The following is a 24,920-nucleotide window of genomic DNA, read 5'->3' on the forward strand; positions in this document are numbered from 1 at the left end:
GCAATGAACGACTGTCACTGAAGTGTCACGCTGCCCTTTCCTTTCCTCTCCTTCGCCTGTGTGTGAGTGTGTATATGTGTGTGTTGACGCGTGTGAGCTCGAGAAAGAGAGTTCTCGGAGCATCTAGTCCCCGGACGGAGAGACTGAGCTGCTGAGCGCTTTCTCTGAGAGCTGGGTAGAGGACGCAGCAGCAGCCACTGACCCTCGGCTCTCACCACCTGTGAGCTAGGAAGACCCCGGGAGTGTGGACTGGAGGGCGCGCACAGCCCACCACCTCTCCAGCAGCCTCCCGTAAGCCCTTCTGAGTCCCAGGGAGCTCGTAGAAGCCATGGAGCATCCCCACAAAGACGGGGAGACTGCGGCGGCAGCGGCGGCGGCCGCAACGGCCGCAGCCGCGGACCCTCGGGGAGCATCCTCGTCCAGCGGCGTAGTGGTGCAGGTGCGGGAGAAGAAGGGCCCCCTGCGTGCAGCGATCCCCTACATGCCATTCCCCGTGGCAGTCATCTGCTTGTTCCTCAACACTTTCGTGCCGGGACTGGGTAAGGAGAGGTGGGCGGGTGGGATTCCTTCCAAATGCGGGGTGACTAAAGCGGCTGGCCAGGATTGGGAGGTGCGGAGGAGGCCATCGAAGGTGCGATTCTGACCAGGCTGAGGGTGTGAAACTGCCATCCCCGGGGGCGTCCTGGATGGAAGCGACGATTGCCCAGCCCACCCTAGAAGCTGCGTCCCTTTGAGGCGGGGGCGCTGTCGGGTTGGAAAAACAATCGGTGGTGGGTAGAAGGAAGCGGGCGACATCCCGGGGAAAAAGGAGGGAGTAGAGGGGCCAGAGCCTTTCCCCCGACGCCACCTCATCACTAACTCTTATTCTCCCCCTTCCCAGTTACCGGGGAGCTGGAAACTTTTTGGGTAGAATTGGAGGCGCCAGATGAGCTGCAGCTGGGGAATGCTCCTCAGAGCCTTGGTGCTAAGATCTGGGGGCAGCCCGCCCTACCCATGGGTCTGCTAGTTCATTGCCCTCCCTCGCACCCCGACCACCCTTTCCTCTGCCAGCCAGGATAAAATTCAGGCTGGTTCGAGTAGACCCACTTCTCTATCTCGTCCCCATAGGGCATCTAACCTCCTTCCCTCCCTTTTTTCTTTTAAATGGGCTCTAGGAGAAGGAAAAATGAATTTTTATGGGCTAGAGGAGGGAGAAGAGGATCCAGGGCGGTGCCCTGTCGCTGGCATAAAGCCCTAGGACTGGTGGTTTCTCGAGAGCTCTCCAATCCTTAAAGTTGAGAGAGAGAGAGAGAGAGAGAGAGAGGGAGAGAGAGAGAGAGAGAGAGAGAGAGAGAGAGAGAGAGACAGAGCGAGAGCGAGCCAAAGAAGGAGGAACAGGACTGGGACAGGATGAGATCTGGGCTGAGTGGCTCATTGTGCACCTCAGTATGTTGGCCAGCAGGGGATCAGTTATAGAAAAAACCAGAAACTAAGGGCCCTGCCTTCCTGCCTTTTCTCATTACCTTCATCCTCATTTTTAAAAAGCACCTCTGGCAGCTCAATGGAAAAGTCACTTGGCTATTATCAACGTTTGCTTTTGTTTTTTCTTTTTCTTTTCTCTCCACTCCCACCTTTCTTTTTGGTTTTCCAGATGAACATAAGAGTGAAATGAGGACTTTATGACCAGTACTCCCTAAAAGTCCATTTTCAGTAAACCAGAATGTACATATATACACACTTGGGACTGGATGGGAGCCGGCTCCATCCCAGCTGGGTCTGGTGCCAAAATTCCAGCTGGGGGTGGGAGGAGAAGGAGCATGAAGAAGGAAAAGTTTTGCTGTCAGTCTTACCTCAAGCCTTAAACCCCCCTTCCTATTTACACCCTCGAGGCTCCCTTCTCCCACTCACTTTAGCCTTGGCACAGGTTGTACTTGGCATGACTATGAGGCCCTCAATTCAAACACACCCCTCCTCCCCCTCCCAGCAATGTGAGTTTGCAGGCTCATGGAACCATTGGCAGAGGCAGAATGCTGTGGGCCTGGGCTGGGAAAAGGCGATCCTTTCTGGATCTACTTCAGTAAAAGACTTGCTCCTGCACAGCCTGGCAGTAGGGAGCCCAGGTAAGGCCTTGGCTGGGTGCCCAAACCCTCTGTGTCCAGGCAGAAGTTATTCTCCTCAGCTCTTTGCCCTTTCTCATGGTCTTGCTCTACCCTTCTCTTAATACCCCACAGCAGATACCTTATTAATAATAATAATATTATAATAGCTAGCATCTACCATGTGCCAGGCAGTGTGCTAAGCGCTATTACAAGTATGATTTCATTTTATCCTCACAACAACCCTGGGAAGTAGGAGCAATTATCCCCATTTCACAGCTGAGGAAAGTGAGGCAAATAGAAGTTAAGTATTTTGCCCAAGGTCACACGGCTAGTAAGTGTCTGAGGTTGGATTTGAACTCAGTCTTCCTGACTGCAGGCCCAGCTTCTATCCACTAGGCTACACTTCATGAGAATTTCATCTAGGGTGGTACTCAAAGGTATATGAAAAATGGGGAATTTGTTGGGGGATAGGAGAGGGAAATAAAGTGCATTTGCGCATGGCTTACATAACACCCACATAAATCATATAGTCTATCCTCAGAAGATCTTTGTGTTAAAATGCCAACATTTCTACCTTTTGGTGATTTTTTTCATCCCCTATTTATTTTTCCCAAACTAAGAATTCCCTCAGAAGTAGCAGCAGAAACAGGAGAAAAGGGATGGGGGGTGGGGAAGAGCCACCAAGAGCCTGTTTCAGGTCACTACCAACTCCTGAGATATAATTTCCAAATTACATTGACTCATCGAATACCAGCTGCCTTAGCTTTAACCTCCGGCTGATGACCTAGGCATATCTGTGTCAAATATGTATGAGATTCAGAGACCATTTGGAGTTTTTCTGAGAAGCAGCAAGGTGAGTAAAGTGAATAAAGACTGAGCTGGCCTCAAAGCCAAAATGGCTTGAGTTCAAATCTCACCTCTGATGTATATATTGGCTGGGTAAGTCATTTATACGCAGTACTCTAGACAATTCTAAGACTGTAACTTGCAGAAACCTGCTTTGGTCAGAGGGAGCTCCCCCTCCCAAAGAAATCACAGCTCCGGAACCTATTCTCTGAGGCTCGAGCGTGCCCTAAAGTGATCTGGGCCCTATGTTGCATCATGAAAACAGTTTTTGCATTTAGACGATGTCAGGGAGACAAGAGGATGCCCCTTTAGTCGTGTCAGAAAGCCCCACTTGCTGGAATAAAAACACGCTGTCTTTCCATCTGTTTGGAGGATGTGGATGGCATCATTGTTGATATGCTTGGATTCAACTTTTTTTCCCAAGTGGTGAAGTAAATGCCACCCTATGGTATTTTACAGCAAAAAATAAATGAATGCCAGGATGGAAGTGGCCTCCTCCTTCTGCCTACCCTAGGAAAGTTTTCTCCTTTGGGCCCAGGGGGAGAGTCACTCTTTAGAATGGATTATAAATATTTGGATTACAGTGAATGATAGCTAACATCTATATTGTGCTTTATGATTTGTAAAATGGATCACATACATGATCTCCTTAGATTTCATGTTATCACACCACACATGTGCACATAGCCCATTAATCCTTCTAGTGACAGAGAGGTTTAGAAAGCGCCCTTGTTGACACCTTCATCCTCAGACACATAGGACAATGATGCACACACTCACACATACTTAGGGCTATTGTTTCTCTCTAGGCATCGTGAGCTAATAGGTAGAGTCAGAAGAATGAGAGTAAGGAGGTCTGGGTTCGAGTTTTGGCCCTGTGCCTTATTAGGTCTGTGACCCTAAACAAAGGGTCACTTCTCTGGGCCTCAATGGCTGCCTCTACAAAATAGGGAGACAAAGGCTTATCGGATCCTAGATTTAGAACCGGAAAGGACCTCGGGGACCATCTAATCCAACCCTCTTGTTTTATGGGTGAGGAAATTGAGTCCCAGGTGATTCATTAATGCCTTGCTCAAGATTACATAGCCAGGAGGCAGGTGTCACAGTGGCTAGGGCACCAGGCCTGGAGTCAGGAAGACTCATCTTCCTGAGTTCAAATCCAGCCTCAGACATTCACTAGCAAGTAAATGACCCTGGGCAAGTCACGTAACCCTGTTTGCCTCCGTTTCCTCATCTATAAAATGATCTGGAAAAGAAAATGGCAAACCCCTCCAGTGTCTTAGCCAAGAAAACCCCAAATGGGGTCATAAAGAGTTGGACACAACTGAAGAAAGAGATGAGACTTAATCTAGCTGAACTGGATAGCCCTAAGATTCTACCCAAATCTAACATTCTATAATTACAGTGCACACCCACTGAAAGCGGTGATCGCATCTTCAATTTCATCTTTATATCTTTTTTGATTGATTTAGTAAACTAAGGTTCCCCTCTCAAATAAAGAGAGGCCCAATCCTATATTTTGGTTTTCTTTGAACACTGGCTATCCCCTCAGGCTCATATAGGACATTGAAATGTTACTGAATGACATATATATGTATACATAATATGTATATATACACACATATGTCTCCAATCCTTGAAAGCCTAGTTTTTCTCATACATGAAGTATTCCAAGACCCTTCTAGCCCAGGTGATTTCTCTCTTCCCAAAACAGGTGATGCTCATTGTCTATACTTGTCAATTGGCAATTCATTATAGCCTTGTGTCATCTCTTCAATTATTTTCTTTTTAAAAATATTTTTTCCAGTTATGTATAAAAGAAATTTTCAATATTCATTTTTAAAAACTTTGAGTTCCAAATTCTCTCTCTTCCTCCTGCTCCTTGAAAAGGCAAGCTATTTGACATAGGTTATACACGTATAGTCATACAAAACATATTAAATTATTTTCTTTATTTTCATTTTACCCTTCTATTATTTATAGAGGTATCGTGGCACTGGAGAGAGCTGGCCTTGAAACCAGGATGGCCTACGCTCAAGTCATGTCTCTGATACATACTAACTGTGTGACCCTGGACATGTTACCTGCCAGTTAATTAGTCAATAAGTGTTTATTGAACACTTAATATATGCCACGCACTGTGCTAAGTGCTGCGGATTCAAAGAAAAAGACAGTCCCTGCCCTCAAGGAGCTTACAGTCTAACGGAGGAGACAATAAGCAAACAGATATGTACAAACAAACTCCATGAAGGACATACAGGAAATAATTAACAGAGGGAAGGCATTAGTGTTAAGAGAGGATGGGGAAGACCATCTAATGTCTCAGCAATCTAAGCAACTCCTTAAGACTATACATTGAAGAGAAGGTGCCAACCTATTGCTAGAGGGAATTTCCATTATCTCAAAATTCCTAAAACCAATGAAACGACAGGTTCTGTTCTTATCCCTATTGTGGTTTAACTTTTTATGAGTTTATAGCCCTCTACCCAGGTTCATTGTAAACTTCTTGAGAACAAGGATAGACTATGTTTTAAATTTCTTTCAATCTCATGCTGTGCTATAAAGTCATAGGATTGTAGGCAATAGAACTGGGGGGCAGGTTGGGTTGGAGGGAGAGGTGGAATTTAGAGATCACCTAATCTAAGCCCCTTATTTTGCATATGAAGACACCGAAGCCCACAGAGGAAGAGTGACCAGCCCAGGGTCACACAACCCACATAGTAAGTGCTTGATGAATATTTGTTAAACTATACCCATAGCTGTGGCAAGAGCCTATAGAGCCATTAATCTACTCCAATTCTCTTGTTTTGCAGAGAGGTGATTTGTTTAAAATTATAAAGCTGAGTTAGGAGAATAAACGGCCTCCTAAATTCCAGTCTTGGGCTCATTCTGTTATACCACACTGGCACCGGACATGTGTTCATGTGTATGAGATATTACTGGTAAAAAAACAAACGAAAAACTACTTATGGGATTGGGAGAGAAGGAGGGAAACAACATGGAATTCAAAATGTAACAAAAATAAATATAAATTTTTTTTAAAAATCTATGTATGGGGGGCAGCTATGTGGTGCAGTGAGTAGAGCACCGGCCCTGGAGTCAGGAGGACCTGAGTTCAAATGTGACCTCAGACACTTGACACACTTATTAGCTGTGTGACCTTGGGCAAGTCACTTAACCCCAATTGCCCTGCCTTCTCCCCTAAAAAAAAATAAAATAAAAAAAATCTATGTATGTATAGTTCGTAAGATTGTTGTTATAAAGGAACCAATTGCTTTTGTGGGAGCCAGATGTTAGTACCTGATTAACATATTACTTTGGGGACAAATTCCATTGTGGGTTTGGGTCAGGGTCTGGAGCTGGACCACCTAAGCTATGGCCAATCCAACTCTCATGAGTGGAGTGTCAGGCCTTGATTGGGACACCTTGAAGGGATAATCTAGATTCTACAACGAAAGGATCTAGTCAGTCAACAAAATTCTCTTGTTCATCTATTCATTTTACGGTTATTTATTATATGTCTGCTAATGAGAAACGTGGTGGTATAGTGTGAATCAATGGTGTCAAACTCAAAGAGAAATGAATTCCTATGGGCAGCATATTGACTTACAAAACTGCAAGTTGGCATTATCTATGCTGTGCTGTTTAAAAAAATTTTTTGTTAAACATTTCCCAATTATATTTTATTCTGGTTCTTTCTGTACTGGGGAGTTTTATGGGCTGTGCTGGGAGTTTGATTCCTCTGAATAACACTGGTCTTGGAATTAGAAGACCTGAATTCAAATCCTGACTCTGGCACATACCAACTGTATGGTCCTGGGCTACTCACATAACTTCTATGGGCATAAATTTCTTCATCTGTGAAAAGGCGATTATGATACTTGTATTATCTACCTCAGGGCTGTCCAAAATACAGCCTGCAGTGCAATTTTATGCAGCCCACCTGTGGGTTTTAATTTTCACGAGTGAAAAAATAAAATAATAATTTTCGTGGAATGTGTATTAGATTTTTTAATTCCATCACTAATAAATAATCTCATTGATGTTAATTTTCTTTGGTGTTTTGAGCAGTATTATAGACAGAACATATCACATGGAATTTTCAATCGATCTGTGGGATGTGTTCCGTCTATATGATGCAGACTAGTCAGTATGCACCTACCTTTATACTGTTGTGTTGTCACTTTGTTGTTTTGTGTTTGCTTTCGCGCTTCATGCCTTTGCATGTTGTATTGATGACACCCGTTTCCCCACTTTCTATTAGTGTACTGTATTTTTTATTCTGGGTGCAGCCCTCTAATAATTATTTTATTTTAATGCGGCCCTAAGATAACCTAAGTTTGGACAGCCCTGATCTCCCTTATAGAATTGTTGGGAAGAAAATGTTTTGTAAATGTTAACTCACTTTATAAATGTAAATCAATATTACTATTGAAAGCATGGTAATAGAAGGAAGGGGAAGATAGGGGATGTGCTGGTAAATGATGGGGGGGGGGAGCGGAAAGCGCATGTACATACTTTTAAGTTTAATCAGAATTATTAATACTTTCTTAAGTCTAGAGATAACAAAACAATAAATCAAACCCTGATTTGCAGTGATTTCTGAGGTGTAAATGTTCACACTGAAAATTTTCAAGGCAGCTAGAGCTGGTTCCAGAACACCTCTCAAAATAAGGCATGGTGTCTGACCTCCTGATAATCTAGTAGGAAGGATTGCTTTATATATCTATATCTATATATATATATACATGTATATGTGCATGTGTATATATGTATATATATATTGTATCTGTGTGCTTATATATATTAATAAGCAATTGCTGTTGTTGAGTCATTTCTAGTCATATCAGACTCTTCATGACCCCATTTGGGATTTTCTTGGCAAAAGTACTGGCGTGGTTTGCCATTTCCTTTTCCAGCTCATTTTACAGATGAGGAAACTGAGGCAAAGAGGGTTGAGTGACTTGCCCAGGGTCACACATCTAGGAAGTGTCTGAGGCCGGGTTTGAACCCAAGAAGATGAGGCTTCCTGACTCCAAGCCCTGCACTCTATCTACCAAAAGTCCAGTAATAGGCAGTACTCTACAATGAATATAAAATTGTTTGGGGGTAGAAAAGAGACTAGACCTGTGACTTCATAGGGTTAGGGAGCTACAAGTGAGAAAACTTCCACTGCTAATGAAGACATACTCACTCTGTAACCTATAGTTTTAACGGGAGTTACCTAGGGCATTGAGGTTAAGTGACTCGCTCAGAATCATATAACCTTTGTTGGTCAAAGGCAGGACATAAGCCCAGGTTTTACTTACTCTCTATCCATTATGCCACACAAAAACCACTTAATAACTATAGCGTAAAATAGAATATGGGCATCTAGGTGGCCCAGTGGACAGAGTGCTGCGCCTGGAGTCAGGAAGACCTGAGTTCAAATCCAGTCTTAGATACTTGCTAGCTGTATGACCCTAGGCAAGTCACTTAACCCTGTTTGCCTCAGTTTCCTCATCTGTAAGATGAGCTGAAGAAGGAAATGGCAAACCACTCCAGTATCTTTGCCAAGAAAACCCCCAAAGGGCTCACAATGAGTCAGACACGAATGAAAAATTACTAAACAACAATAAAATAGAACTGATCAGAAGCTGGAGAGGTAGAAAATATTATGCAAGTTTGGAAGAAGGAAGAATATTTTCTCAGTAGGAGATCAGTGAAGACTTCATGGGAGAAGCCATTTGGGTTGAAAGATGAACAGGATTTGAGAAGATAGAATGGGAAAGCTGGGAGAGGGCATTTAAAGCATAGAGAGCAAAGCATCTAAGTGGGGAGAAGTGGGAAGGTACTGACTGTGTACAAGAGGTGATGAGTAGTTCAGTTTCACTGGAGAAGGGCACATGTGGTGGGAAATAGCATCTGACTTGGCTTCCAGGGCTGTTGTGAGGTTAAATGGGACAACATTTGTAAACCACTTGGGAAGCCTTAAAGTGCTATCAAAATACTAGTTGTGGTGGTGGTGGTTGTTTGATGCTGCTGCAGCTGACCTTAAATGCCAGGGTAAGGGGTTCGGACTACATTTAGTAGGTAAAAGATTGCTTTTGAATGGCTGTGAGCAAAGGAGTGATGTGATGAGATCTCTGTATAGGGAAGTTTAATCTGACAGTGGCACGAGGGATGGATCAAGGGGGGAGGCTGATGCAGTATTCCAGGCAGGTGGTAATAAAGGAGCAGTGGGAGTAGGGAAGAAGGAATAGATTGAGAAAGATTGCAGAGTCAGAATCCACAGAGCTTAGAAACCTGCTCTAATAATTGTCCTTTGAGCTAAAAGCAGGATGTGACCAGGAAGGAGGTGAGCTGAATTCTGAGTACCTGTAGCAGAATATGGCTATCTATTGTGCTGGAGAGATCAGGGGCAGGATAAGATGTGGCCTAGGGAGCATACAATTAAATAACCTTTCCTTTTATATTTCAAGCCTCGATTTAATTAATTTTCCCATTCCTGTTCCCCCTCCTCTGAAAAGTAATTCTTGGGATGAATTCCCAGAGTACATCTTGAATGGGGTAGAGATGAATTGTGACATTTTTGGTGAATTGTCACAACTGTGAATAACCAGCATGTTGGTGCTTTTCAGCATTATGGTCACATGTGGCCCATGAGGCCAAGACCTAAGTTAATTTGGCAGGCTTGGGAAGGGTAAAAAGGAGGGCAATTTATTTTGTGGGCCTTAGAAAAATGGAATCTCCCACAGAGACTTTTATGCCCCCTCCTCCCTAGCTGTGTGGGAGGGAATATATCTTTGTGACAGACTTTATGGTTATGGTACCGAAACTCGGGAGAGGGGGTGGTGAAAATAATCGTGCCAGAGATAAAATACCTATTTTTGTATGTCTTATTGACTGACTGAACATCCTTTCTACTGGATTGGGAAGTATTTTTGAGGCAGGAACTGTGTGGTCTTTTGTCTTTATCTCTCCTCCATGACTAGTATAGAACCTGGAACATAGTAGGCACTTAATAAATGTTTATTAAACTGAAATGAATTATGTGTGTGTGTGCATGTATGCGCTGAAGCCGCCTACATAGCTTGTCGCTAAGTACAGTATTTTGATGAGTTTCTATCACGATGAGACCTGGATGTGCAATCAGAGATTTTAGTATAAGAATGCCACCTGTGTGTGTATTTCTACATTTCATCCTTGCAAACAGGAGCAAAATATTGAGTAGCTTGTTCAAAAAAAAATCTCTACAGTGCATACTAGATGTGATGACTAGATCTCAATCAATCCATCAACAAGCATTTATTTAGAGCTTATCATGTGCCAGACCCTGTGTTAGGGGCTGGGATTGAAAAGACAAAATGAAGCAGTCTCTGCCCTTGAGGGGCTTCTATCCTACTGGGGAAACAATACATACACATATAGGTAAACATAAACTCGATGAAAAGGAAATACAAGTATAACTTCTGTCCCAAGGCCCATTGGTATGGGACTTTCTCCTTAGTGGTGAAGATGAATACCTTGCCCTGTATAAAGGATGGGGCAGAATTGGAAAGGGGAGAGAGCTCTAGCCTTGGCCAGTCCCTCTCTGGAGACTCATCATTCAGGTGTTGCTGGTTTCTAGTTTGAAGAGACAAAATGGAAGAGGCCAACTCCATTTCAGGTTGCTGAAGGAAAAGACTCTGGGAAGACATGAAAGGAAAAGGCTGTCTCCATCATGTCCCATTTCCCAGCTTGTTGGGAAGTCTAGCGACTTCCCCTTGGGTGAGAGCCAGGCCCCTCTCTGTTGGTTGAGCTGAGCAATCTCCAATGGGAGAGCTCCTTCACTCTGTATTATCTGGTATAGATTCTCCTATGTATACCTTCTCTGATTTCTGTTTTGCTACAATTTGGATAAATGGACGTTTTTTTTTTTTTTTGCTATTTTCTGTGTATGTTCATTGTGGAATTGGCATTAGGTGGGGAAGGAATCAAGCCTTGGATATAGAGCTTGGGGTCCCTCTACCCCCGTAAATGGCAAAGCAATAAAAGTTAGAACCTAAGAGGGTCCTGGACCTCAACCAAAGGCAATACTCCCTAAAATCTCTAGAGTAGCAACCTGGGAAAAGGGACATGTTGGAAACAGCCTGCTCCTCTCATATTTTCCCAGTCTTTTCCTTCAGCGACCTGAAGTAAGGTTGGCTTCTTCCATCTTCTCTCTTGAAGCTGGAAACCAGGAGTACCTGAATGACGAGTCCCTAAAGGGGGATTGGCCAAGACTGGAGCTCTCTCTCACCTCTTACCAATTCCACACCTCCCCTCATGTAGAGCAGGGCATTCATCTCCACCAAGAAGAAGAGTCCCATACCAATGGGCTTTGGGACAAGGGTTATACAGGGTAATTTGGTGTGGAAAGGCACTAATAGTGGGGGAAATCAGGGAAGGCCTCATGCAGGAGGTAGAGCTTGAGTTGAGCATTGAAGGAAAAGTAGGGATGAGTGTTTATCTGATTTGAGTAAAGTAACAACAGCAACAGGAGTTGAGACAGGTCCTTTTTGATGGATGTATTAGACTGGTAGATCAGGGAGAAGCTGCAGATATAATAATAAATGATAATAACAGCTCATACATACATAGGGCTTCAAGGCTTGCAAAGACCATTAGTAATATCTTATTTGATCAAAGTGTTCCTGTATTTCTAGAACACAGTTGACAAAGTTTCTGACAATATCCTTGTGGATAAAATGTAGAATTGTAGACTGGATGCTTATATGGGCGAGTGAATTAAAAACTGGTTGAAAACCAGTTCCCAAAGGGTGATGACTATTGGACTCAGACTTCAAGGAAGATCTCTAGTGGTGTGCTGGTGTGCCCTGTCTTTCGCCTTGTCATAGGTCAACAATTTAATCTATGAATTTGTATTCTTATCAGAAGCTTATAGATGACACACCTAGGAGGGACAGCTGATAGAGTCAGAATCCAGAAATATCCTGATACACTGTAACATTGGACTGAATCTAATGAGATGAAATTTATTTCAGTAGATTTGTGATATGGTTATTTCCTCCAGTAGTACAGATAGCAATCCATCAACACCTTATCCTGAGTGACTTTTGTCTATGTCTTCCTAGAAATCATCTGTAGGAGATCTATTTGATGTGTTGGGGACCTTCCTCTAGGTCTTTTGATGTTATGTAGATACCAATGAAAATTATTGGCTTTTCATTCATCAGTCCAGTTCCTTGCATGACTAGCCCACTTCCTTTCCTGGACTAATTTCTGTTTGATGCTATCTTTTGTGGTGTTTCTGTGCTGCAATTCTTCGTTGGTAATATGTCATCACCCACTTAGCCCCACAATATGTCTCTCAATTGCCATTTAGATGACCTACAACTTTGATTCTTTAGGGATTTCATCTTTCCATAATTCACAGTCATATAGCATCAGTGGAAGAATATTCAGTCAGTCAATAAACATTTATTAATTGCTTACCATGTGCTAAGAACTGTGTTAAGCACTGGGGATACAAAGGAAGGCAAAAGACAGCCCCTGCTCTCAAGGAGTTCATCATCTAATTGGTTTTAAATTAATTGATTTTTAAAGAGATCTACCTTTGTTTCAAGGATAACCTGGGGTTCATTAAAACACTGCACAAACAGGTATAACCTATATCCAATTGCTTACCATCCAGAGAGGAAGGAGGGAAGGGCGGAAGGGAGAGAATTTGGAACCTAAAATTAAAAAAAAATGAATGTTAAAAATGGTTTTTATCTGTAATTGGGGAAAATAAAATATTAAACACTGCACAATTTCTCCAGTATGATCCTCCCTGCTTTTCCTCTCCTATTCAATTCTTTATTGTTCTAATTCAATTCGTTTATTGTCTAAATGTAGTGTCTGTCCTAGACATATGCACGGATGAACTGTCTCTATGGGCTCTCCACCTAACTGCATGTCAAAGAATGAACAAGAGGCTCTTCATCCACATGGTTTTTCTTGTGTGGATAGTTAGGCTGAACTCTTTTAAATTATTATGGGACTCATTTAGTAGGCTCTACAGTGTTCTGGGACTTGATGCAATTAGCACATCTTCTACGAGAAGTTTCCTATTTCTTATATTACCAGAGTATCTCATGTATCCCTTGCCTGTCTCATCCCTAAGTGCCATCCCATATGACAAATAGTTGGCGTGGAGGCTGAGAGGGGGAAAAAAGTCAGCACAACTGATTAATACGTTGAGAAAGTCCAAAACCATGTACAATATGTAACACCTGTGAACCTCTTACTTCCACAAAGGAGTAAGTTGGAGAAATCTTCTCATATCTCTTCATTTGATCTTGATGATTTTGTTACACTTACTTCTGATTTTTTTGGTGTGTTGTTCTTTCCATTTACCTCATTGTAGTTACTTTGTATATTGTTTTCTTGGTTCTGCTTACTTCACTCTGTATCAGTTCATATAGGTCTCTCCATGCTTCTAAGTTTTCATCACACACATCATTTCTCACAGCATAGGAATATTCCATTACATTCATGTACCACAATTTGTTTAGCCATTCTCCAATCAATGGGTATCTACTTTGTTTCCAATTCTTAGTTATGACAAAAAGTGTTGCTTTAAATATTTTGGATTTACATGGGGACTTTTTCTTATCGATGGCTTCCTTGGGGTGTAAGCCCAGTAGTAGAGTCTCTGGCTCAAAAGGTGTGGATAATTTGATCACTTTATTTGCACAATTCCAAATTACTTTCCAAAATGTTTGTATCATTTCACAATTCCACCAACAATGTAGCAGTGTACTCCAACATTGACTATTGCCATTTTTTTGGTAATTTTTTTTTGCCAATTTGCAGCATGTGAGGTGAAACCTCAGGGTTGTTTTGATTTGCATTTCTCTTATTGTTAGTGATTTGGAGCTCTTTCATGTGGTTGTGAATACTTTGTAGTTCTTCTATTGAGAAATTTGTTCATATCCTTTCACTATTTATCTACTGGGGAGAATTTAATAAATTCTTAACTGATATCTTTACTTCAAAAGGAGATGAAATGTTTGCTAGCCAAAGGTCCTTTGGGCTTCCTCATTATGATGATACCTTTATATCAGAGTTCTATTATCTGTGTTATCTCATCTGAGTCCACAAAAGCCCTGTGAGGTAGATACTAGGTATTTTTTAACAGATGAGGAAACTGAGGCTTGTGAGTGCTCATGATCCATAGCTAGTAAGTGTCAGAGATACGATTCAAACCCATGTTCTTATGTCCAGGTTCAAAGCTCTCTTTGTGATGGGATGTAGCTTTTTAATCAACTGCACCAATTCTTTTATTTTCCTCATTAAAGAGATCCCGGGAGTCATCCTTCCATTTGGCTGCATCTTCCTTATATATTTTGGGTTTGTTTATAAAAGAAAAAGAATGTAAATATTGAAATGATTCAGTTTTTCCACTAGCACGTTGACTCATTGGTCATTAAAAGAAGAGCTCACATTTAGATGACCAAGAGTTAAGTTAATGTTTAGAGATGGTCTAAAACTGATTCTTCGTACTCAATATCTTTTCTGCCTCCCTCTACCATGATTGCAGAAATGGAGTGGAGCTGCACAGGCCATGGGGCCATTTGCATTTTTCTTTAGTTTGTGGATTTCCATGGCCAAAAATGAGATTTAATAGATGCAAATGTCAAGGGCTATATTTATTTAATAAGTTAATTTTTTAAGTAGAGGATGTAGGAGACAAGGCTAGATGGTCATTCTTGTGAAAAAGGCTTAGTAATTGTAGTTGACAGCAAAATCAATGAATGACCGGATTGATGATCATTTGGAATTAGTGGATTTTCTATTTATTACCTAGGGTCAGTCATTTAACCTCCTTTGGCCTCAGTTTCCTTATCTGTAAAATGAGAGGGTTGGAATAAACCAGAAGTATCAGTCCACAACACTCCCAAATGATCTGAAATGGGAGAGGAGGGAACCAGATTAAAGTAATTGGAAAATATTTAATGAAATAAATAAAAATATAATGCAATAAAATATATACATTTATACAAATTCATACAAATAAAATGAGATATATACATTTAAAAATGAAGTCAATATGCAACCCTCAGCTATACTTATGTACGAAGTAGTGACATCATTTCCATTGGAGTTTGAAAGTCCTAGTGACTTTATGAGAATTTTCCTTTCTCAGGCTATTGGAGAGTAGGAAAGAGATTTTTTTAGAAATCATGACATGGGATTAAGGAGGAGGCCAAGAAATTTTCTTTTCCACTCTTATCTCTTGGTTTAAACTGCTGCAATCATGCCTGTTGGCATGCCATGTTTCCATGTTTTCCGAGGAGGGAGGATGTTGACTTTGTCTTAGTTTGGCCACCTTATGGGCCATGAGCTATGGAGGTCAGTTTTGCTCTGTGGTTCCTAGAACTGTTTGATGGAGTGTCTATCTGGGCAGTTCAGGGAAGGTATTAACAGAAGTGACGTATGAGCTCTATGTTGGGCTAGTACTTTGCATCATTCTGAGAAGTAATGCTGCTCATTTCCAGCTAGGAAATAGGAAAGAAGAAGGGGAAAATTGAAGTTTCCAGTTTCTTCCTGAGACAAATCTCAAGGTGGCATCAATATTTGGTTGAAGTGAATTCCAATCACACCAGATACACCAATTCAGTTGGCAGGAAAAGCCCATTTATTAAGCACCTACTATGTATATGATAGTGGGGCTACCAAAGATAGATCAGGCTCTTCTCTCTTCTAGTTCTTATAATCCAAGTTGGGGGTGGGGGTGCCAAAGGACAAGTACCAAAACAATGATACTGAAGGAGTGGAATGAGTGCAAAGGAGAAGTACAGGAAAGACACATCCCAAAGCCTAACTATGAATGGGGAGGGGCTGCTATTTTGGAATGCGTGTATAATTATTATATCAGACTAGTGTGGGTAATTGGGAGTCGATCATAAGGGTGTTCCTAAAGTCTGAACACGTAGGCAAAAATGCATGTTTTTAAGAAGTGAAATGGATGAAATTTTAGACCACATTTTACTTAATTGGAATATTAACAAATATCATCTTCACTATGATTTCCCTCATAATGCATTTGTGACGCAAGGGTTGATGCGCTTTGCAAGATTCATGTGAACTCAATGCAATAACTCCACATTGCCGTCAATTTTCCTATGTGTCCAGACTTTAGAGACCCCCTGTATTTAAAATATGGTTTCCCCACTATTGTTCTATAAGCAATGATGAAGGGTTTGGTGTCAGAGAAATGGGGGAAGACTTACGTGAACTAATGCAAAGTGAAGTGAGGAGAACCAGGAGAACAATACAACAATAATACAGTAAAGACTTTAGAACTCTGATCAACCCAATGACCAGCCACAATTCCAGAAGACTCATGATGAAACACACTACCCGCATCCAGATAGAGAAGCGATAGACTCAGTGCACATTGAGACACTTGTATATATGCACATACATACATGTACAATACACATCTACATCTATACACATATACATGACCGATGTGGAAATTTGTTTTGCTTCACTATATATGGTTGGGGCAGTTAGGTGGCATAGTGGATAAAGTGCTTGGTCTAGAGTCAGGAAGACCTGAGTTCAAATCCTACCTTAGACACGTACTAGCTATGTGACCCTAACAAGTCACTTCTTTACCCCGTTTGCCTCAGTTTCCTCATCTGTAAAATCAGCTGGAGAAGGAAATGGCAAACCACTCCAGTATCTCTGCCAAGAAACACCCCACCCCCCAAAGAAAGGGATCATGAAGAGTCAGACACACCTAAAACAACTAAACAACATTCATTTGTAACAGGAGGAAAAAAAATTGCAGTTTCCCAATAGGCTGGAGGCTGTGCCTACAACTAGATTCCTTCGTAGTGAGCAGCGTGTCTAAATGGGGAAGGCAGAAGCATTAACAGCCTCCCACTGGGGCCTGTTGGGGTCTCACTGGCTGAGTCTTAAGAGCACCCCAGGGAGAACTGGAGCAGATTCTAATGTTACTGCTTAGGAGGAAGCTTTTTTTTTTTTTTTTAGTGAGTTTTCTTTCTGACCTTAGAAGCACAGAATCCAGGAAATGTTCTTGGACAGAAATAAAAAGTAGAACCAAACCATGACCAAGTAGGTACAAGACAGCTGAGCCACAGAGACTGGTTGCTCTGTGGGATTCCATGGTTCTGAAAAAGCCAAATGGATTCTTTCCAGAAATCCGGCTAGGGAAAGAATCCGAAGGAGAAACAAAACAAAAAGCCCATATCATTTTTAAGTCCCAAACAGATAAAAGCAAAATTTTTTTTGTTTTTTTTTGGGGGGGGGATACTCAGGAGGGGATGAAGGAGGCATTGCCCCAAACAAAGACTTCTACACTTAGGCAAGCCAGCTGCTCTGTGTGTAAATGCCTACCTTAGCATTTTGCAAATTGATGATTTCACATGAGCCATGCTCCAAGGCTGATATGTTCACTGTGTATAAAAAAGGGTCTGAGTATTTTGGATCAGAGTATGTTTAAAGGGAAAGCAAATACTAAAAAAAAAAAAAAAAGTATTTTGGCGGGGGATTTGGCAGGATCCCCTTATTCCCTCTGCTGACTCTCCAGGGACAGCATAGTCACAGTACCTTTTCCATCCTAGCCTCTGTATATCTGTTCCCAACTCAGCGTATCCTGACTTAGGGAGAAGGCTGCTATTTTGGATTATATGCACAGTTATCATATTGTGCTAGTGTGGTTAATGGAAAGTTGATTATATTTAAAATGTGGTTTCCTTACAATTGTGTTGTAAGCAATGATGAAGCAGATGGTGTCAGAGAACTTTAGAGTGAGGTTATAAGCCAAATATTAGGATATTGTGTGTGGCACAGTGCTAGGTACAGTTATTGCTCAGTAAACCCTTTTGGGGGACAGACAGCTTGGTGGCACAGTGGCTAGAGCGCTGGGCTTGGAATCAGGAAAATCTTAGTTTAAATCCAGCCTTAGATGCCTTTACTCTCTGTGTGACCCTGGGCAAGTCACTTAACCCTGTTTGCCTCAGTTTCCTTATCTGTAAAATGAACCTGAGAAGGAAATGGCAAACCACTCCATCTTTGCCAAGAAAACTCCAAATGGGATCATGAAGAGTCAGACACAACTGAACAACAACAAAAACCCGTTTTGACTGATGAAACTGCCACTCCATGGCTGATCCAAGAAAAAGAAATGTCTCCCCCACCCCTTCACAATATATATGTTCCTGGCACAGGGCTGAGCATGTTACAAATGGTAAAAAATATTTGTTGTATTGAATTGGGATTGGAAGAGTAAATGTCCAACCTTATTTTAAATGGGGATTGTGGAGACAAACTCAATTTTCAGTACAGAAATGGACAGTTTAACATATGCTCCAGGACTGGATAGCCCCGTACAAGTACGTGTGACTCACCGAATCCCTTGTTCCTACCTCAGTTGAAGCATTGGCTGTTTGCTAGGCACTAAAGCTACAGAGACAAAAGCAAAAACCATCCCTGCCCTCCAGGAGTTTACATGTTACCAGAGTTCTTACTTCATCCCAATTGTTTCATTTATTGCCAGTTATCCGCACAGGACAATAATAAGAATGCAAAGACTTGCATTCGCAGAACACTTTATATTTTCAAAAATGCTTTCCCATCTATGAACTCATCTTAGCCACCTTGAAGCTGATAGGGCAGATATCACAGAGAAGTTAAGTGACCTCTCTAAAGTTACACAGCAAATGAAGAGCAAAGCGGGGCCCAGTAAGTGGGTCCCTTGACCTTTGGGTTCATTGTTCTTTCCATTACAGGCCACTCCACCACCCTCTAGCATGTTCTTGACCTCCAGACTGACCAGAACTGCCCAGCCAGTAGACACCAAGGGAGAAAGGTTTCAGGTGCCGCAGAAAGTGCAGTGTCGTAAAGTCAGAGGGTCTGGGAGTGAATCATGCCTCTTCTACCTGTGTGACCTTAGGGAAGTCACATAACCTCATTGGGCCTCAGTTTTCTTATCGGAAAAACAAGGGAGTCAGACTACATGCCCTCTAGGTCTATGATTCTCTGAGTATAGACTCTTTTTTAATACGGGGCTAAAGAACACATAATTGAGAAGATAAATTCACTGTCACGATGCGTGTCAAAGCTACACGGCTAAGTGGCGGGGTGACTGTAGTGCAGCACTTGGAGTCAGTCAGGAAGGCCTGAGTTCTAATCCTGACTCAGATATCTATTTACCAGTTGTGTGATTCCTGGGCAAATCACTGGAACTCTTTGTGCCTCAGTTTCTTCACCTATAAAATGGGGACGCTAGTAGTAGCTGTTCCTCAAGGTTGTTGTGAGGAGAAAAGGAGTTAACATACACAAATCACTTTGCAAGCTTAAAAGTATTCTATAAATGCTAACTATTATTGTTATTAAGATTGCTGCTGCTACTACTACTATCTACACTGTGACTACTACTACTACCACTTCTACCGCTATTACTACTACTTCTACTGTGTGTGTGTGTGTGTGTTCAGTCATGTCTGACTCTTCATGACCCCATGTGGAGTTTTCATGGCAAAGATACTGCCTTTCCTTTTCCAGCTCATTTTACAGATGAGGCAACTGAGACAGACATGGTTAAGTGATTTGCCCAGGGTCACACAGCTAGTAAGTATCTGAGGCCAGATCAGAACTCGGGAAGATGAGTGTTCCTGACTCCTGGCCTGGTGCTCTATCCAGTGTGCCGCCTAGCTGCTGCCAAACATTGACTCTTTTGGACGATCCCTATCATGGCGCTCCTTGTTTCATGTTTGTGTGTGAGGTTTCTCCCTCCTCATGGTGAGTTCCTTGAGGGTAGGGGTCTTGCTCTATGCATATCCCTTGGAGAGCCTAACGAGTGAGGAGTGTAAGACAGATGTTCAATGAATGTTTCCGACTGATGGATTGTTCAGAATTCTGGAAAAAGCAGATTTAGGTTTGAGTTAAGGAAAATGCTTCCCAACAATTAGAGCTGTCTGAAAGTGAAACAGGGCTCCCCAATATGCAGTGGCTGGAGGACTTCGTGTCAGTGGTATTGTAGAGGGCATGCCCATTTAGGTCTGGATTGGACCAATCATAGGTTCCCAAAGTGGATTGTATCACCTCCTGGGGGGGCGCTGGAACAATCCAAGGGGGTGGGAGTAGCCTTTGGTACAGTTGGGGAGCATTGAATAAAAATAAGGGGGTGGTGGAAGCAAAAGGAAAAAAGAGAAAAAAATTTTGAAAAAAATGTTCATACACCTTACATGTAGCATGTAACAGAGTTAAAGTCATCGTGATTACATTATTTTCCAAATAAACACATAAAATAAAAGTTATAACCTATCAGTGGTCAAGTCCACTGACAGGTCTTAACAAGAAAGTGTTGATAGGGGAGAGTGTCTCAAATTGTCAGGAAGTCCAGCACACATTGACAGGAATATGTACGTGTAATGACTTGTTATAATATGATAACATACAATATTGCATCATCGAAATTTCAATGCAGGAAAAAACTCACAAGTTTACAATAAATTATTAAATTTAAGGTGTGTTATTTTTAAAAAAAATTGATATTTTTTTTGAAATGACACAAATTTTAAAGAAAAATCATTTAAGGGTTAAAGAAAGTAGATTTTGTAGGGGGTGGGGGGACAGCGCTGAGTAATCTTTTTTTTTTTAAATGGGGCAGTAGGCCAAATAAATTTGGGAACCTCTGGACTAGATGATGGCAGCGGTCCCTTCCTACTCTGAGATTCTGTGATTCTGTCTCTGTTGTCTGTAGTGGTGCACAGATTGGTCCATTCAGTTCAGGGGCATGGAGCCAGTTGGCGTGTAAGAACTGAGTTCCTTCAATGCACGTGTGAGTTGGTCAAAGACTGTCAAGCCAGCTGCTCTAGTCTGCTTCTCTGTACACTAGCCATCAACGTTGTAAGTTCCATTTCCTAGGTGACTCTTCAATCTGCATATACGGAAGACTTTGAACTCTTTTTCCTGGCTGCTAGTAGGTTTTTTTGTCTTTGATCTGGAAGCTCTGGATTTGGGATATGACATTTCTTGGTGTTTTCATTGTGAGGATTTTTCTCAGGAGGTGACAATGGATTCTTTAGTTTTTCACTTTACCCCTCTGGTTCTATATGATCTGAGCTGTTTTAATTAATGCCTCCCTGATGTATGGTATCCAGCTTTTTGTGGTTGTTGTTGTTGTTTGGATATGGTTTTTAGGCACATTAGGTTTTTTTTTTAAATTTCTCTTTAATGTTTCTTGCAGATCAGTTGTTTTTTATAGCTTAAACGTTACATTTTTCAATCTTTTGATTTTATTCTAATATTTCTTTTCATCTTATGGATCATTGAGTTCTGTGGACTCCATTTTAATTTCTTTCCTTCCGTCCTTCCTTCCTTCCTTCCTTCCTTCCGTCCGTCCGTCCTTCCTTCCGTCCTTCCTTCCTTCCTTCCTTTCTTCCTTCCTTCCTTCCTTCCTTCCTTCCTTCCTTCTTTCCTTCCTTTTTCTTCTTTCTTTTATCTGAGGCAATCGAGGTTAAGTGACTTGCCCAGAGTTACACAGTGAGTAAGTATCTGAGGCCACGTTTGAACTCACATTCTCCTGACTCCAGGGCCAGTGCTCTATCCATTCCACCACCTCGCTGAACCCCTCCACTTTAATTTTCAGAGAATTCATTTGACCGGTAGGGTTTTCCACCTTATGTTCTAATCTACTTATTCTTCTTCCAATTCCTTCCTCCCAAAATCTTATTTCATTTTAATCTCTTGTTTCATTTCTTCCAATTACTCTTGTAGTTCTTGTGGTCACACCATGTTTTCACCCTGAGACCCTGCTTGAAGTAATGGTGGAGTTAGTGTCTTCTTTTGAGTATCTGTTTTGGGCATCTCTGGATCCATAGCATTTCTTTATAGTGTTTGGTGTCTTTGTTTTACTCCTACCTCCAAACTCAGCTCTTTGATTTGAAACTTTTTGTCTGGGGCAGGCATTGCCCTCTCTTGCACTCTTGAATGGGGGTAGTCAAACCCTGATTAGTTCTGATCTCACTCACTTAGCCTTCTGCCTTTTTGTGCTGTGTGTTGACAGGTTTCAGGCTCTCTGATCATTTGGAGGTTCGAAAGCTACAGTCTTTAGGGGCCTCTGGAGTAGTTTGTGTCAGAGTACTGCAGATTTCATCCCCCACATGGTATCCCAGCCTGAGCCACTGCTAGGCTTCTTTTATGCATGTTCTCAAAGCGTGATGATGCTCGAAACATTCCTATACAAATCTTTTCCCTGGAAACAGAAAACCACTGGCTTTTTTTTGGGGGGGGGTGGTGAGGCAATCAGGGTTAAGTGACTTGCCCAGGGTCACACATCCAGTGTCTGAGACCAGATTTGAACTCAAGTCCTCCTAACTCCAGGGCTGATGCCACTTAGCTGCCCCCCAACCATAGGCTTTGGGAGCCTCTGGGGCATCTCTAGTCCAGGTACTGATAGATTCTGGTTTATTCGCTTGTACTTGTTCTGATTTCTCTTGGGATCCTTTTCCCAGGACCCACAGAATTCTGGCATTATTTCTGTGCAGTCTTGAATTAGATGGAAAAATGTTACTGTATGTCTTTGGATTTCCTGATCATCATTTGACCTAGTGTCCTTTTTAGATCTTTGTTAGTGTATGTGTGGAAGAGTTGATCATCGATCTTGACACTTTCTTAAGTAAAAGTCACCTAGTGCTTCTTCTGCCTACCCTACCCTGCAGCCAAGGGTAGCCTGGGGTGAAGGAATTAATGTTTCTTGTTACAGAGGGTCCTGGCTTCCTTTGCCAGGATTGGGGGGTGTGAGGGTGACAATCAGACTCATTGTTTCTTTTATTCACACCAGGTGAGGCCCGGCTCTATTCTTTCTGTGTACGCAGTAAACATTTAATAATTGTTTGTTGAATGAGTGCATGAATGAATGACTGGACTGTCACTACTCAAGAAAGAGCCACGTATCTCTTGTGACACCCTCTACACTGTGCTGGCCAAAGTCATGAGAAAGCAAGGCTAACCAACCATTTGCAAGCATGCCAAATGCATCTCAAAAGCATGTTGGGAAAAGCTTCACAAAAGACAAACCAACCTGAAAGAGGAAAATTATGAAGGGAAAAATTCCCAGGATTCCAGTCCTACTTTTGTTCCAGCTTTCCTAGGAAAGAACTCTCACCTAACATTGTCATCAGAACACCTTTTTCACAAAATATTGTTTAGCCTGTGTTCTGTTTCATGGTTAGGACAGAAAGATGAGATTCAGTACTCCTGGGCCCTGTTCATCACAACTTCACCCACTCTACGGCTACGGATCACTCTATGTGTTTCTGTTTCATCATTTAGAAAATGGAGACTATTTTTCTTTCCACCAGCCTTGCCTATATTAATTGCATTCTTACCCCACCTGCTCCCCACCCCCCACCCACTCATCTCCTAAGCCAAGTAGAACATAAGTTTCTTGAAGTCAGGGACTTTTTCTATCCATATCTTTGTATCTCCTGCACCTTGGGCATAGCAGGCACTTAATAAAGGATTTTTGAGTGATCTAGGAATAGAGACCATCAAGGCTGGAAGGGATCTTGTTCTTCAGATGAGGAAGCCCAGGCCCAGAGAACGGAAGTGATCTGATCAAGGTCGCACAGGCAGTAAGAATCAGAGCGTGGCATTCAAACCCAAGTGCTCCGACTCCAGATTTAACATCCTTTCCATTACACCAGACTGGTGTCTGGGGATGCTAGGTGCTCGTTAAGTAATGTGTCTGGAGTGTATACAGCTTCTGAAATGAAGATACAATTACTATCTTTAGCTAAGTCCCTGTGTAAATTATGGAGATAAAACAATTAGAGACACGGTATTGGAAAACGGAAAAGAGTGATGATGCGTTTGGAATCAGAGTCTCTGGGATCAAAACCAGGCTCTGCCACTTAACCTCTGTGTCACCTTGGACAAATTTCTTCTCCTCTCTGGGCCTCAGTTTCCCCATTTGGAAAATAAAGGGGTTAGATGACTTCTAATCTCCCTTCCAGCTCTGAATCTGATCCTAATTAGAGGAGGTTCTGGGCACAGTTTCCCTTGGTTACTTCTGATCTCACCTCAAATCCTACCTTCTACAGGGGGCTGGCCTTTGCTGATTTTGTCCTCCTTCCGCCTAATTGCCAGAGCCTTCCCCTCTGATATTCCCTGTGGCTTCACCCATAGAATGTCAGTTCCCTGAGGGCAGGGCTGTTTTTGCCATACTCTTAGTCCCAGTGCTTAGCATTGTGCCTGTTATATGGTAAGCACTTCATGGCTCCTTTTTTGATTATTTTTAGTCTCTCAGAAGCCCCATAAAACAGCATGTTTAGCCAGATATAGTTAAAACTTTTTTTTAAAGAAATTCAATGTTTGAACTTGCAAAGACCAGAAAGGAAAACAAGCTTTGGGGTAACCCAAAGCAATGGTTTCCTAGTTCTGACATGCCTGGGAATCCTGGCCAGCAGAAGCATATTCTTTGGCTTGAAGCTTATCTAGCCCACCCGTACTGCCAGCCTTTACCTCCACCCCTTTCCTCCCAACAAGTGCAACTTGATTTCTTATAGTCTTAAGCCTTGGAAGTTCTGGAACAGTGAGCCCTGGAAGCCAGCACTTCCTGCCATCTGAAAAGCGTGGGATTCCAGCTTCCAAATGGCACACGGCATCGTGAGAGATCAGCTTCTGAAACGAAGGGGCTGGGGGTGGGGGTGGGAGTTGGGGAGAGGGAGAGATGGGAGGCTCCCATAAAGGTGCTGAGCCAGGCTCCCCAGATTAATGCTTTCAGAGCTAGGAGTCCTCTTTCTTTCCTATTCTCTCTCTCTCTCTCTCTCTCTCTCTCTCTCTCTCTCTCTCTCTCTCTCTCTCTCTCTTTCTCTCCCTCTCTCTCCCTCCATCTCTTTCTTCCTCCCTGCCTCTATCTCTTTCTTCCTGCCCCCCACCCTCTTCTCTCTCTCTCTCTCTCTCTCTCTCTCCCCCTCCCTCCATCCCTTTCTTCCTCCCTGCCTCTATCTC

At 42.3% G+C, this 24,920-nt stretch overlaps 1 protein-coding gene across 1 annotated transcript in view; it reads left to right on the forward strand.

The window, feature by feature from the left end:
• Positions 1 to 328: 328 nt before the first annotated feature.
• STUM (stum, mechanosensory transduction mediator homolog) overlaps positions 329 to 24,920 on the forward strand; it is an 80,759-nt gene continuing 56,167 nt past the window's right edge. Inside the window, exon 1 of the mRNA XM_036753235.1 lies at positions 329 to 539. Coding sequence (XP_036609130.1) covers positions 329 to 539 — 211 coding nt within the window. The remainder of the gene's footprint in view (positions 540 to 24,920) is intronic.

This window comes from Trichosurus vulpecula, chromosome 4, assembly GCF_011100635.1.
Source record: "Trichosurus vulpecula isolate mTriVul1 chromosome 4, mTriVul1.pri, whole genome shotgun sequence".
NCBI lineage: Eukaryota > Metazoa > Chordata > Mammalia > Diprotodontia > Phalangeridae > Trichosurus > Trichosurus vulpecula.